The sequence below is a fragment of the Chrysochloris asiatica genome, unplaced genomic scaffold (assembly GCF_000296735.1).
Source record: "Chrysochloris asiatica unplaced genomic scaffold, ChrAsi1.0 scaffold00105, whole genome shotgun sequence".
In the NCBI taxonomy this organism is placed as follows: domain Eukaryota; kingdom Metazoa; phylum Chordata; class Mammalia; order Afrosoricida; family Chrysochloridae; genus Chrysochloris; species Chrysochloris asiatica.
Genome location: NW_006408623.1, coordinates 10,435,760 through 10,448,855, shown reverse-complemented (window position 1 = coordinate 10,448,855; position 13,096 = coordinate 10,435,760). Strand labels below are relative to the sequence as shown.

Below are 13,096 nucleotides of genomic sequence, written 5' to 3'. Positions count from 1 at the left end.
AAAAAAGGAAACATCACACAAGTGTACCAGTATCCCTAGAGGTGGTTCCCCAATTTCAGGTGTTGGGCATCATAGTGACGCACTGTAGAAAGTAGCCTGGCCACTAAGTGGTGAAGTTGTGTCCATGAACAAACACTACAGGACAAAGGAGAAACCAGAAGGCCTGAGGCCAGGGGCTCACAGCCGGGGACACAGTCACAAGGACCTTGTTGGCAAGGGTGCCCTCCAGGGGCTGTGCCCCCAGTGTGCTCCACAGAGGGACGGTTGTGGTGGAGCCAGGAGGAGAACAGGGCGCTGCTAAAGCACTAATGGGCTCAGGGCAGTACTCCAAGGACCAACACTGTGGGGCAGGAGTGCAAAACACAAGCTCCTCCTCGTTCAAACTCCTCTGGCTGATAATCCCCGGTTTTCAGGTTTCTGTGATTGCAGCTGAAACCAACATTGGTAACTCACAGACCCGTGCCCATGACATCTCAAGTCTGTGTGCTGGAGTTAACCGATAAGCCTCTCTTGTTAAGGGGCCGTAGTCACACAGCAATGAGGATCCGGAGGCGCACACACAGCCTGGGACACATACCCTCGGCTCTTCTTGGGCTTATCAAACCGGAAATCCGCAGGGTACAGGTGACGCCTCACCATGTGCTCCTTCCGAGCCTGGCTGGTTCTGAATTTCTCCTCGCAGCCTTCCACCAAACACTGGTACTGAAACGGAATGCACCACTCCACCATGACGACCCCACAGCCCCCAGCCGGTGCTCTCCTGTCTGGAGACGCACGACCCCGGGTCTACCCCATTCCCCAAGGGCAGGAGGGCCCCCTGACAACACAGTGAGTCTGGTGTGCACCCCGGGGCCCAGGCTGCTGCTCACCATGTTCTGCTTCTCAGCCAGGACCTGAAAGAAGGTGTCATGCCACTCGAGAAGATGCCGGTCTAGCAGCTGGCCCGAGGGGAAGGCCCGCTTGCAGATGGAGCAGACGCTCCGGTGTAGCGCGTGGTAATGGTGCTCGTAACTCTCCAGGCTGTCGAACACCTGGCAGCAGCCTGCCACCTGGCAGGGGAATTCGGGCACCCTGGGGGTGAGGGGCGGGTCTCAGGGGCGCCAGCACTAGACAGCTCCGTGCAGCCTTTCTGCCGTTTGGATGAAGCTAAGCCCCACTTTTCCCACTTCTATAAGCAAGCTAGACCTAGGCGGGGAGGCCAGCCATACAAAGTCTGGGAGCTGCGCGCCCGCGAAAGGTAAGTGCGGCTGAGCCAGGGAGGCTGTTAACCGAAAGGTGGGCACTTCCAGCCCACCAGCTGCCCTGTGGGGGAAATCGGTGGTGGCAGTCGGCTTTGGCAAAGATGTAGTTTCAGAAACCCTGTGGGGCAGTTCTACTCCGTCCTACAGGTTTGCTAAGAGTCGGAATCCTGGGGTTTTGTGGAGCCAAAGCGATATCGGATCGAGGGAGAGGATTGGGGAGGGACCCTCCAGAAGGCGGGGCCGGCAGGAGGCGGGGCCTATAGGAAGGAGAACGCCGCAGGGGAGGCCAGGTTTGGGGGCGGAGAAGGGGTGTGGGTAGATGAGTCCAGGAGCCAGCGTGAGCGGCAGAGAAGCCTGGCTCAGCAGGGTTGGGAACTGCTCACCTGGGCCTCTCAGGTGCCTCGGCCACCTGTGTGAGTACGTCCCGTAGGTAAAGGTGCCGCTGCACGTCCCCGTCCTGGAGAAGACACATGCCGTGGGCGGGGCCGGGGCCCTACCCGCCCCGCCCCCTAGGCCCCGCCCCTCGAGAGGTCAGGCCCCCCCACCCCATACCCAGCAACTCGTCCTTCGCGCGTGCGCGAACTCGCTACGCACCTCGAAGAATTCGTGCTCCCGCGGAAAGCGGACCCGGCGAGCCACGAAGCGAAAGGGCGCGGCCCCAGCCGCAGGGACCCGCACTACCGGCAGCGGCTCGGCCGCCCCGGGGCCCTCGGACAGGCGGGCGCGCAGGGTGGCCGGCAGCTGCATCGTCGGGCCCCGCCGCCACCCCAGCCTGTCGGCCACCGTCCGGAGGCGGATGTGACGTCACGTGCAGTTCCGCCGTCGCCGCGGGCTGCGATGATCTGCGGGCTGGGAGGTTAGACGTCTGAGGTGAGTGCGGGGTGCCTGGTGGCGCTGTCACCGCCGAGCCTGCGCCTCTCAGGCCGTCTTGGGCTCTGGGCCGGGAGCGTCGCGCTCCCCGGACCCGGCACTCCCCGCATCTCCGGGACTTGGGGCGGCCTTGTTGTGGCTACTTGCCTTGACAGGTCCCGCAGCGGCATTCTGGGTTCCCTCCGCACCCCAAATCCGCAGCCCGCGTCGACTCTTGCGGGTCCGCGCCCTGCCCGAACTGGGGCCCTCGTGGGCTCTGGGAAAGGCCGGTTTTATCGGAACCCTTTGCTGAAAGGCCTCGCAGACTGCCCGCGGCAGCCGCGCGGGGCTCAGGCCCGGATGGGGGGCTGGCCCGGGACAGTGCCCGCGGCTTTCCTCGTGAGCAGAGGGACGTCCCCTCAGGCCGGGCGGCTGCTCGTGGGAACCCCGGGGCCTCCCTTCGCGGCCCGATGCCCCGCCGGCTGCCCGCTGGACAGCGCTCCTCGGAAACCCAGTCCAGGCTCGCTCTGGGTCGGAACCGAGCGGGCGGCCGTGGCGGAGGTGTGGGATTTCCTGGCCTCGCTCAGCCCTGTGTGAGGCTCAGATGCGGGTCGGATGGCCGAGCCGTCCTTCCACCGACTGACCAACCGACTAATGTGTGTAAGCCTGCGTGGTCCCAGCTGCCCCGTTCTGGTGAGGCACCGGACGACTGCATTCGGTTCCGACCCATAACGACGCCGCACTGGGTTTGCGAGGAGCGGCTGGCCGGCTTAAACAGCCGACTTTGCAGTCCAGCACATTAACCCCAGCGCCACCCCTGAGGGTCAGAGGCCTAAAAAGGACAGGCCGGCGCCCAGAGGCCCACCGCAGGGACGGCTGGGTCAGGGTTGGGCATGGCCATGCCCATGTTCCCCGAGCGCTCACCATGAGAGGTGTTGGCAGCAGCCTAGCTGGCCAGGGACTGCCCCCAGGTCCCGGCTCGCTCCACTTCCCTTGTTGGAGACATTCTGCTGTCTGCGCCGTGAACGTGTGCATCTGGCTAAGAGTCTAGCTCCGCCACAATGCCCAGTGTCAATGAATAGCCCTTGGTAAGTTGGCCCTGGGCCCTGGTGTCGCCTCCAGACAGCTAACTGGTTCTGCGCTCAAGGCCATCACTGCCCTTAGGGAGAGAGATGAGACTGCCCGGGAAAGGCTGAGTCCCACTCGACTCACTCAGCGACAGTCAGCTGCAAGAAGGCCAGGTGGCAGAGTGGGTGAAGTGTTGGGCTGCTAACTACAAGGTCTGCAGTTCAAGCCCACCAGCCACTCCATGGGAGAGAGTGGTGACATTTTAGAAACCCTAAGGAGCGGAGCTGCTTTGCCCTGGAGGGTTGTTATCTATGGTTGGAATTCGCTCCCCAGCAGTGGGTTTGGCTCATGGGTTTTAGTCAGTTGCATGTCGTTTGGGGTGCAGAACCATCGGAGCAGCTGAAGGTTTGTATTCCGAGGGCTGGTCTGCTCCCAGGCTCAGAGGCCCTTGCGGTGCACACTGCAGTGTTTTCCTGACGTCTATGCCTTCTGTCCCGATTGTGTTTTGAACCTGGTGGTTGCTCCACGCATGCGTTCTGTCAGTGACCTGAGCCACCTTCAATGACAGAGCGTGGGATCCTGTGCCGTCTGTTGTGCTCCACCTGGGGATACACTTGCTTTGTGTCTGGCAAGACCTTCGGACCCAGTGGGCATACTGAGCTAAAATGGGGCTTCATCCAGCTCAAGGGCACAGGATCTGACAGAAAGGTTAAAAGGGATGAGGAGGAGGTTCTGGTGCCAGAGCTGCAATGGAGCTGCAGCTGAATGGCTCAAGGTTGGAGAGCTGGGAGCTGGGGCTTAGCGTTGGCAGGTACGTCTAAGGTGGTTGTGACGTCTGAGGAGTGCGTGCAAGGCTCTCCTGGGCCCCAGCTGAATGACAGAAGTCTGGCATTGGCCTTACATTAGATGGCTTTTCAAGTCCTTGGTTCAGAGTTTTGATTTCCGAAGTGGTGTTTCTCTCACTCTTAGAAGTTCGTGTTATGATGTTGGTGTCTGGGAGGTAGCACCATGAGTGAGTTCCGGATCCACCATGATGTCAATGAACTGCTCAGCCTGCTGCGTGTCCATGGGGGCGACGGCGCTGAGGTCTACATCGACCTCCTGCAGAAGAACAGGACCCCGTACGTCACAACCACTGTCTCTGCCCACAGTGCCAAGGTAGGTGTCCCCGTTTATAGATGAGCAGCTGGAGGCTCGGGAGAGCGACAGGCTCTGGTTCAACCTAGGATAATGTCATTTGTTTATTCAAATAACATATCACTTAAAGTCATAACTCTTCAGCAGAAAATTATTTTCAGTGTGAAATCTTGTTAAAAACACAAATCAAGACACTTCCTTATTTAGTTGGATACTGGCTCAGGGGTGATGAGACAAATGAGCAAAGCAGAGTGGATTTGTTACGAGGGGAGCATGGGACTCATAGTGAGATACAGCCCTGACCTGTGCCTTCACGGTCCATCCCCGAGGGGCTGGAGCACAGCAGAAGGTGTGGGCATGGCAGGTTTACTGTCTCCTCAAAGGCTTGGGAAGCACAGACTGAGAGGCCATGAAGACATGGGTGGGTGTCCCGAAAGGCCCTGGAGTGCTGCGATTATGTAGCCCGTCTGACTTAGTAGTTTGGTTTTTGTGTTTGAATTTTCTTGGTGTTAAGTATTTAATTGTTGTTGAGTGTCATCGAGTCGGTTCTGACCCATAGCCACCCTGTAGAGGGTTTATAAGGAGCAGCTGCTGAGCTCGAACTGCCAACTTTGCAGTTCAAACAGCTTTACAGTCCACCGCAGTAACCCACAGCACCACACCAAGACTCACTCGTGTTCTTGCTTTTAGGTTAAAATAGCAGAATTCTCTCGCACTCCGGAAGATTTCCTGAAGAAGTACGATGAGCTGAAGTCTAAAAACACACGGAGCCTGGACCCACTAGTGTACCTGCTGGCGAAGCTCACAGAGGACAAGGAGGTAGGGGACCCCGCTGAGAAAGAAGCCCCTTCCATGCCTGAGAGGCGAGTAAGACATGAGCTCCTGAGGGAGCGTCAGCTCGGGCCAACTTCTCAGTGTGGCTGGATACTGACGGCCATCCTGCCTCCTCACCTGGCCACACTCTGCCCCTCCTGTCGCCTCTGTGTACACCCTCGGGATGGACAGTGACTGAAGGTAGAGCAGGGAGGCATGCTGCACTCTCTGAGCAGTTTATCTTGTACACGTTGTTCACATCAGACACATCCGGGTCCAAGGACCCAGGTCCTGGAGCGTTTTGTTCTGTTAGGTGCTTCGCTGGCATCACGCAGCCCTGCATCTTTTCAGGACTAAAGGGTGAGGGTGCACATGGGCCCCAGCACCAAGGGCAGATGTGGTGGGGTGGGACTCACTAGGCATGCAGGGGACTGATGGGTGAGGCCTGCAGAGCTGGTGGGCCAGCAAGACAGCTCAGGAGTGGACAGTAGGAGGATTTCAGCCAGGCAGGTGGGACACCTGCTAGAAAAGCAGGGGAGCTGAAGGTTTCCAAGAGCAGCCCCTCTGTGTTCTCCTGGGTGCTCAATGGAATTAAGAAAGTAGTGGGTGGGAGTTTGCACGAGTGTGCTCAACCCCTCACCCCACAAGTATCTGGCCTTGTTCTTTTTAGACCCTGCAGTACTTACAGCACAATGCAAAAGAGCGGGCAGAGCTGGCCTCCAGTACTGCAGCCAGCTCTGCCCCCAGCTTCAGCGGCCCCGCCTCAGCTGCCAAGATCACCACGCAGGAGCTTGAGGAGCTGAGGAGGCAGCTCGGCACTGTGGCCACAGGCTGCACACTGCAGCAGGTACGGCATCTGCTCTGGGGGCTGACCTTCCCGCAGACCACACCTGCCCACCTGTGGGCCCCATCGCTGTCAGCTGTGAAAATGAATCTGAAGCTCAGGAGCTAGAGGCTTCTTCACATTTGACCACAACCCAGCTTTCCATGGCCCAGGTGTTTGGTTTTTAATTGTATCCAGAATTCAGGACCTTTGAAGAGCATAGTCCTGCAGTAGATGTCCACAGGCCCGCTGGTGAAGGTGGGAGTGAGGTCTCAGCCATCAGTCAGCTCCCCACCTTCCTCCATCAGCTTTTGAGCTGGTTTTTACAAGAGTAGGCTTTGTAGAGAATCTTCTAGATTATTCCTTTCTCTTGTGCTGGTTTTGTCTACTTTAGCTTTCAGTTTGCTTTCCTTTCAGGAGTTGTTTGTAGTTTTATGTTGTAAGCCCTCATCACTGTCGTCCATTTCTTTCTGGTACCTTGGCTCTGTGTATTTATTTCCTGTATCGTCTTAGGGTGATTTCTGCATCAATATTTTACCCATTGTTGTTGTTGTTTAAGTGCCTTCGAGTTGATTCCGACTTACAACGACCCTGTGTAGGATTTCCAAGGAGCAGCTGATGAGTTTGAACCGCTGACCTTGTGGTTCAAATCGATGTTTTGGTCCAGTGTGTTATCCCGCAGTGCTACACCAAGACTCCATTTCACTTATAGAATCCTTCAATATCGCAAATCAGAAATTGAATTTTTTTAAGTTCCTTCAGTTTGAGAAATACTGAGTGTGTTCTTCCCTTTTGGTTTTCTAACTTCAGGTCTTTGCACATTTCATTATAATATTGACTGTTTGTCCTCAAACTGCCCTTTGAAATTTTCTGTTCAACTCTTTGATTTCTTCACTTCTTCCATTTGTTTTTGTATCTTTAGGCTGGAGAGCAAGTTTCAGTCTCTTCTGATATGAATTTTGGTCTTTTCCTTATTTCTTGTCTTAATGACCTTTTCCTTTCTTTATGATGCTCTTGATGTCATCTCACAGCTCTTCTGGCCTTTGATCATTAGTGTCTAAATTATCAAATCTGTTCTTGAGATGATCTCTCAATTCAGGTGGGATATGTTCAAGGTCAAATTTTGGCTCTCGTGGACTTGTTTTGATGTTCTTTAGCTTCAGTTTAAACTTCCAGAGTATTCCCCTGGCCTTGTATTGGCTGAGAATATGGAACTTTTCCACCATCTCTTTCCACAGAAGTAGTCAATTTGATTTCTGTGTATTCCATCTGGTGAGGTCCATGTTTATAGTTGTCTTTTTATGTTGTTCAAAAGTATTTGCATGAACTGTTCATTGGTCTTGTAAAACTAATATGCAATCTCCAGCATATCACCAAGGTCATATTTTCCAACTACTGATCCTTCCTCTTTGCTTCCAGCCTTTGCGTTCTTGTTGTTGTTGTTGTTGTTGTTGTTGTCGTTGTTGTTAGGTGCCATTGAGTCAGTACCGACTCATAGCGACCTTATGCACAACGGAAAGAAACACTGCCTGGTCCTGGGCCAACCTCACTATCGTTGCCTCACGTGAGTCCATCGATGCTGCCATTTTGCCAATCCATCTCACTGGGGGTCTGAATCTTTTTCTCTGACCTTCCACCTTACCAAACATGATATCCTTTTCCAGTGACTGGTCCCCCCTGACAATATGTCCGAAGTATGAGAGATGAAATTTGGCCATCTTGGCCTCCTAGGACCACTCTGGCTGCAATTCTTCTAACACAGATCTGTTGGTTCTTTTGGCAGCCCAACACCATAACTCAAAAGCATCAATTCTTCTATGGTCTTCCTTATCCATTGTCCAGCTTCCACATGCATATGAGGTTATTAAAAAATACCATGACTTGGGTCAGGCGCACCTTAGTCTTGAAGCTGACATCTTTGCTCTTCAACACTTTAAAAAGGTCTTGTACAGCAGATTTGCCTAATGCAATACGTAGTTTGATTTCTTGACTGCTGCTTCCATGAGTGTTGATAGTTGATCCAAGAAGAATGAAGTCCTTGACAACTTCAGTCTTTTCGCCATTGATAAGAATATTGTTTATTGGTCCAATGGTGAGGATTTTTGTTTTCTTAGCATTGAGATGTAATCCATATCGAAGGCTGTGCTCTCTGATCTTCATCAGTAAATATTTTAAGTCCTCTTTACTTTTATTGATCAAGGTTGTATAATCTGCATATCGCAAGTTGTTAATGAGTCTTCCTCCAATCCTGATGCCACGTTTTTCTTCACAGAACCCAGCTTCTCGTATTATTTGCTCAGCATACAGACTGAATAAGTATGGTGAAAGAATACAACCCTGTCGCACTCCTTTCCTAATTTTAAACCATTCAGTATTCCCACATTCAGTTCAAACAACTGCCTCTTGGTCCAGGTACAGATTCCTCATGAGCACAATTAAGTGTTCCAGAATACTCATACTTCGCAGTGTTGTCCATAGCTTGTCATGGTCTACGTAATCGAAAGCCTTTGTGTAGTCAGTAAAGTATAGGTAAACATCTTTCTGGTGTTTTTTGCTTTCAGCCAAGATCCATTGGACATCAGTAATGATATCTCTCATGCCACATCGTCTTCTGACTCCAGCTTAAACCTCTGGAAGTTCTCTGTCAATGTATGCCTGTAGCCATTTCTGTATTACTTTTAGTAAAACTTGACTCGCATGGGATCTCAAATACATCATCCTGTGATTTCCGCATTCCATTGGGTCACTTCTGTTTGGATCCTAGTCACCAGTAATTATCAACACACAAGCCACCAAATAGACAGGCCACCACCGTGTGACAACCTGACAGACAAATGGTGGAAAACAACAATGGCCTTCCAACACTTGCCCCTTCTCTTACCAGCTCTTCCTATCTGGGAGGGGCGGAGATGGAGACCCATCCCAATTGTAGAGACAGGCAGAGAGAGCTGTGAGTCAGTGCTGCCGCGAGCCGGCTCACCTCCTCCCGACAGGCTGTGAGCGCCCAGCAGAGCTGCCCTCGCTCCCAGCTACAGACGGTCCCATGCTGCAGGACCTGACTTAGGGTACCAGCTCTGTGGCATTTGGGGGATCATGTGATTCACTGAGGGGCTGCGGTCTCCTCGAGGCTTCCTCCCTCCCTTCCCAGCCTCTGGCCTGGTATGGCTCACAGACCATAGTTTGAATTCCGCGCAGCCTCCTTGAACCCTTGTCAAATGATTGACTTCTCTCCGTCAAAGACGTGATCTTTCTAAGTCTTTGCATTGAAAGTGTATCTTTCTGGTTTTGTATTTTAAACTGTCCTTGGTAGTCTCTGGAACTTACCAGAAAGATGCTGCGAGAGAAGCAGAAGAAGAGGAACTCGGGCCAGCAGCTGCCCGTGTTCCCAGCGTGGGTGTATGAGCGACCTGCTCTGACTGGGGACTTCCTGACCGGCTCGGGGATGGGCGCGGACACAGCTCTGCCCATAGGTATGGGATCTCATCTAGGCAGGGCGCCTCAGGCGTCATCTGGACTTAGGGTGTGATTCGGGGTTTCCTTCATGTGTGCTCAGGGCCCAGTGTCCTGAGGAGGAATCTGGGCTCCCCACAAGGCTGGTGCCACCAAGTCTCCCTAAGCTGCCTTTCTCCTGGCAGTGATGTCTGCCTGGGCTGCCAGGTGGCCCTCCTGTCCCATTGAGACGTCCCGGACAGAGCCAGCATATAGGATAGCCACAGGGAAGCAGACAGTGCCCCCTGCAGCCCTCTCATACTGGTGTGTGATGGGATTTCAGCAGATTCCATGTAAAATTTAAGGATAGACCAGCATTACAAGCTGTGGTTTGAATATTGCCACTTCATCGGCAGCCTCTCTGTAGGTCTGAATTTTATCTTTAGAGAGACCAGCATTTGTCTTCACAACCTGAGGTTCGATTGTTTGCCTTAAAATAGACAACAGTGCAGTAGTTGTGGTCACGTGTCCTCCAGCCGCATCAGTGTCCAGCAGCTCCTGGACTAGACACGCCTGTGCTGGGAGCTTGGGATCTCAGCCGTCAGGAACCCCTGGGCTCCATCCAGGCCACATGCACTGAGTTGGTTTTAGTGTCCGTGAATCTCTGAGACAGCTGTATGGAGGGGAAGGAAGGCAAAGCATAATCCTAACCAGATGGGTGAGGGCAGTACAGGGTCAGCAGGTGGAGGGGTCAGACCCTGCGCCATTCCCCCAGGCACGCTGCCCCTGACCTCCCAGGAGTCGGCCGTGGTGGAGGACCTGCTCTATGTGCTGGCCGGTGTGGACGGCAGGTACATCACTGCGCAGCCCCTCACGGGCCGGCAGAGCCGAACTTTCCTCGTGGACCCCAACCTGGATCTCTCTGTCCGGGAGCTGGTGAACAGGATCCTCCCGGTGGCCGCCAGCTACTCCACTGTGACCAGGTGGGTGCCATGCACTGGATCCAGGCCTGGACTCAGTTGTCACACCCAGAGGTCTGCTCAGCAGACCGTAGGGACCCTGGTGCTCTCAAAAAGCCCCTCATCTGGTACAGCCCAGGGAAGAGCACTGTGCCCCATCTGCACCCCTCAGGATGGACGGCTGAGCCAGCTACCTACCCGATGGATAGGGGCACACTTCCTGAAAGAGAAGGTGGCTGTCCTGCCTCAAGGTGCCAAGCCCGTCCGTCCTCCTTGCAGGTTCATTGAGGAGAAGTCGTCCTTCGAGTATGGGCAGGTGAACCACGCCCTAGCGGCCGCCATGCGCACACTGCTGAAGGAGTACCTGATTCTCCTGACGCAGCTGGAGCAGCTGCAGAGGCAGGGCCTACTGTCATTGCCGAAGCTCTGGTTCTATATCCAGCCCACCATGCGCACAGTGGACATCCTGGCCTCGCTCGGTACCATGGGGCCTCCTGGGAGGGCGGGGAGTGCCCGTGATCAGAGAGCGTTTGTAACTGCACTTGGGCTCAGAGGGCCACTGGCAGTGATGAGGGACGAGGGTCAGTGAGGCGGTGCCCATGGCCTTCAGTGGGTGAGCATCTCCTGCCTTCCTCACAGCCACGTCGGTGGATAAGGGCGAGTGTCTGGGAGGCTCGACCCTCAGCCTTCTGCACGACAGGAGCTTCAACTACACAGGGGACAGCCAGGCCCAGGAGCTGTGTCTGTACCTGACCAAGGCCGCCAGCGTGCCCTACTTCGAGATCCTGGAGAAGTGGATCTACCGGGGAATCATTGACGACCCGTACAGGTGGGTCTCTTCATGAGCTCTGCCCCTCCTGTCATGGTGTGGGGAAACCTACACATACCTCCGCTAGAAGGTGATAACATAAAAATGCGTATTTTTTTTCTAAATTATATTTACTTTGCTAAGAGTATGAGAGGGCTCCAGAAAACTCGTAGAAAGAATGGAGATTAAAAATCATGGGATTTTCGATTAACCTTTTGACGCCCCTTCATGTACACAGTGAAACATGCACCAGTTCACTTGCAGCTCGCTGACACTGATGACGTTCTTTTGGGAGTACAATGTTCTCTCTTTTTGCGCTGTCCCTCCTGTGCTAACCCTAACTCACCGCTCCTGAAACTTGCCATCATTCTGGTCCCACGTTGTGTTGTTGAGTGCCAACCAGTTGGTTCTGACTCAGCTACCCTGGATAGGGCCCCAAGGCTCAGACCAACTTTACAGTCCAGTGCTTGTGATCTACACTCAGCAGGGCGCCTAGCCACGTGGATGGTTTGTAAAGGACGGGAAGCTTGAGGCCCATGCTCTTTACTGGCTGAGCCACACCGTGAGGTGTGAAGCTGACCTCAGGGGATGGTTTTGATCTGTGGTTTGAAGGTTATCTCGGGAGAGGGACTGGTAAGTATGGAGTGCGGTTTCAAAGCCACAGTGCGTGTGAGACAGGTTGAGATGTGGCGAGGCACATGAGTGACAGCGCACATGCCTCGTGCCTGTCGTCTTACATGTGAAACCTAACGAGCTGAGTGTCTGAATGCAGGCTGGACCCCAGCTCTGCCGTGACAGAAGATCGCTAACAGACACCACACTCACACTCATTCTTAATGAGTCAGGCCAGTGCCAGCCTGAGCGCCAGCAGCTGCCCTGCTCCAATCCTGCCTCCTTTCCGTCCTCAACAGCCACCCCCAGAAGTGCACCAGTCATCTGCCCTCTATATGAGTGTGCCTGGGGGCCCAGCCCCCTATGTGTGAGCATGTCCTTCCCGTGTGTGAGCGTGTCCCCTGGGGCTCTCTCCCCGTGTGTTAGTCTGTTCTCCGGGGCCCCCTGCCCTCTGTGTTGTGAGTCTGTTCTCCGTGCCCCCTCTCCCCTGCGTCAGCACTCTTGCTGTCCACACAGTGAGTTCATGGTGGAGGAACATGAGCTGCGGAAGGAGAAGATTCAGGAGGACTACAATGACAAGTACTGGGACCAGCGGTACACCGTGGTGCAGCCGCACATCCCGTCCTTCCTGCAAAAGATGGCAGACAAGGTCCTGAGCACAGGTGGGTCATCGGGGTCCCGCTCAGACTCAGCCATACCTGGGCTCTTACGTTTGTCCTGAGTGGTCTAGGAGGGACTGTCCTGCCATGTGTCCAGCTCTTACTCTCCTGACCTGGGATGCACTTCCCACAACGTGTGTGCCCCACTACCACCTTCCCCCAGCAGTAGGGGTCTCCATGGTTCCTGTGCTCTCCTGGAGGGGTTCCTCGGCCCACCACCCTGAGCTGTCTGTGGCAGAGCCCAGGCAGTGGTCAAGCTGGGTCTTGGATTGTTACTTAGAATCCCAGTGGTCAGATGATCCCATGGCATGAGGCACCTCACTCACCTCTGTGACCCAGAGGTGGCCACATCCAAGCCCTTTCTCCTCCCTCCCTCTGTAATTTCTCCTGCTTCTTCCCACCCGATGAGCAGAGTCAGGGCTCCACCCCCGTGGTTGCAGGGCTGGGCCCAGCACACTGCCAGTGAGTCCTTCACGTCTCAGGACTGACCTCTCTGGGGAAGGGCTGGACATGATGGAGATTCTGGCTCTCCTTCCTCCTGTGAATTGGTTTTTGTGGGCTTGGTTGGAAAGGCCCAGAAATAAAGAACCCCAGCAGGTCACAGCTCTTGGGAGCAGCCCTGTTCCCGAGCTTTCATAAGACCGCCAGCACTGTTTCCAAGCCTTCCAGGAGACACATCTCTCTTCGGTGAAGTGAGA

At 54.5% G+C, this 13,096-nt stretch overlaps 2 protein-coding genes across 2 annotated transcripts in view; one reads left to right on the top strand and one right to left on the bottom strand.

Moving 5' to 3' along the window:
* The window catches only part of ZNF511 (zinc finger protein 511), a 4,937-nt gene extending 2,949 nt beyond the window's left edge, over positions 1–1,988 (bottom strand). The window contains exons 1-4 of the mRNA XM_006867489.1: positions 1,836–1,988; positions 1,625–1,698; positions 870–1,071; positions 578–702 (exon numbers count right to left, since the gene is read on the bottom strand). Coding sequence (XP_006867551.1) covers positions 578–702; positions 870–1,071; positions 1,625–1,698; positions 1,836–1,988 — 554 coding nt within the window. The remainder of the gene's footprint in view (positions 1–577; positions 703–869; positions 1,072–1,624; positions 1,699–1,835) is intronic.
* Positions 1,989–4,166: 2,178 nt separating this feature from the next.
* The window catches only part of TUBGCP2 (tubulin, gamma complex associated protein 2), a 29,884-nt gene continuing 20,954 nt past the window's right edge, over positions 4,167–13,096 (top strand). The window contains exons 1-8 of the mRNA XM_006867454.1: positions 4,167–4,316; positions 4,986–5,114; positions 5,779–5,955; positions 9,242–9,401; positions 10,136–10,343; positions 10,599–10,798; positions 10,959–11,148; positions 12,256–12,401. Of these exons, the coding sequence (XP_006867516.1) occupies positions 4,167–4,316; positions 4,986–5,114; positions 5,779–5,955; positions 9,242–9,401; positions 10,136–10,343; positions 10,599–10,798; positions 10,959–11,148; positions 12,256–12,401 (1,360 nt within the window). The remainder of the gene's footprint in view (positions 4,317–4,985; positions 5,115–5,778; positions 5,956–9,241; positions 9,402–10,135; positions 10,344–10,598; positions 10,799–10,958; positions 11,149–12,255; positions 12,402–13,096) is intronic.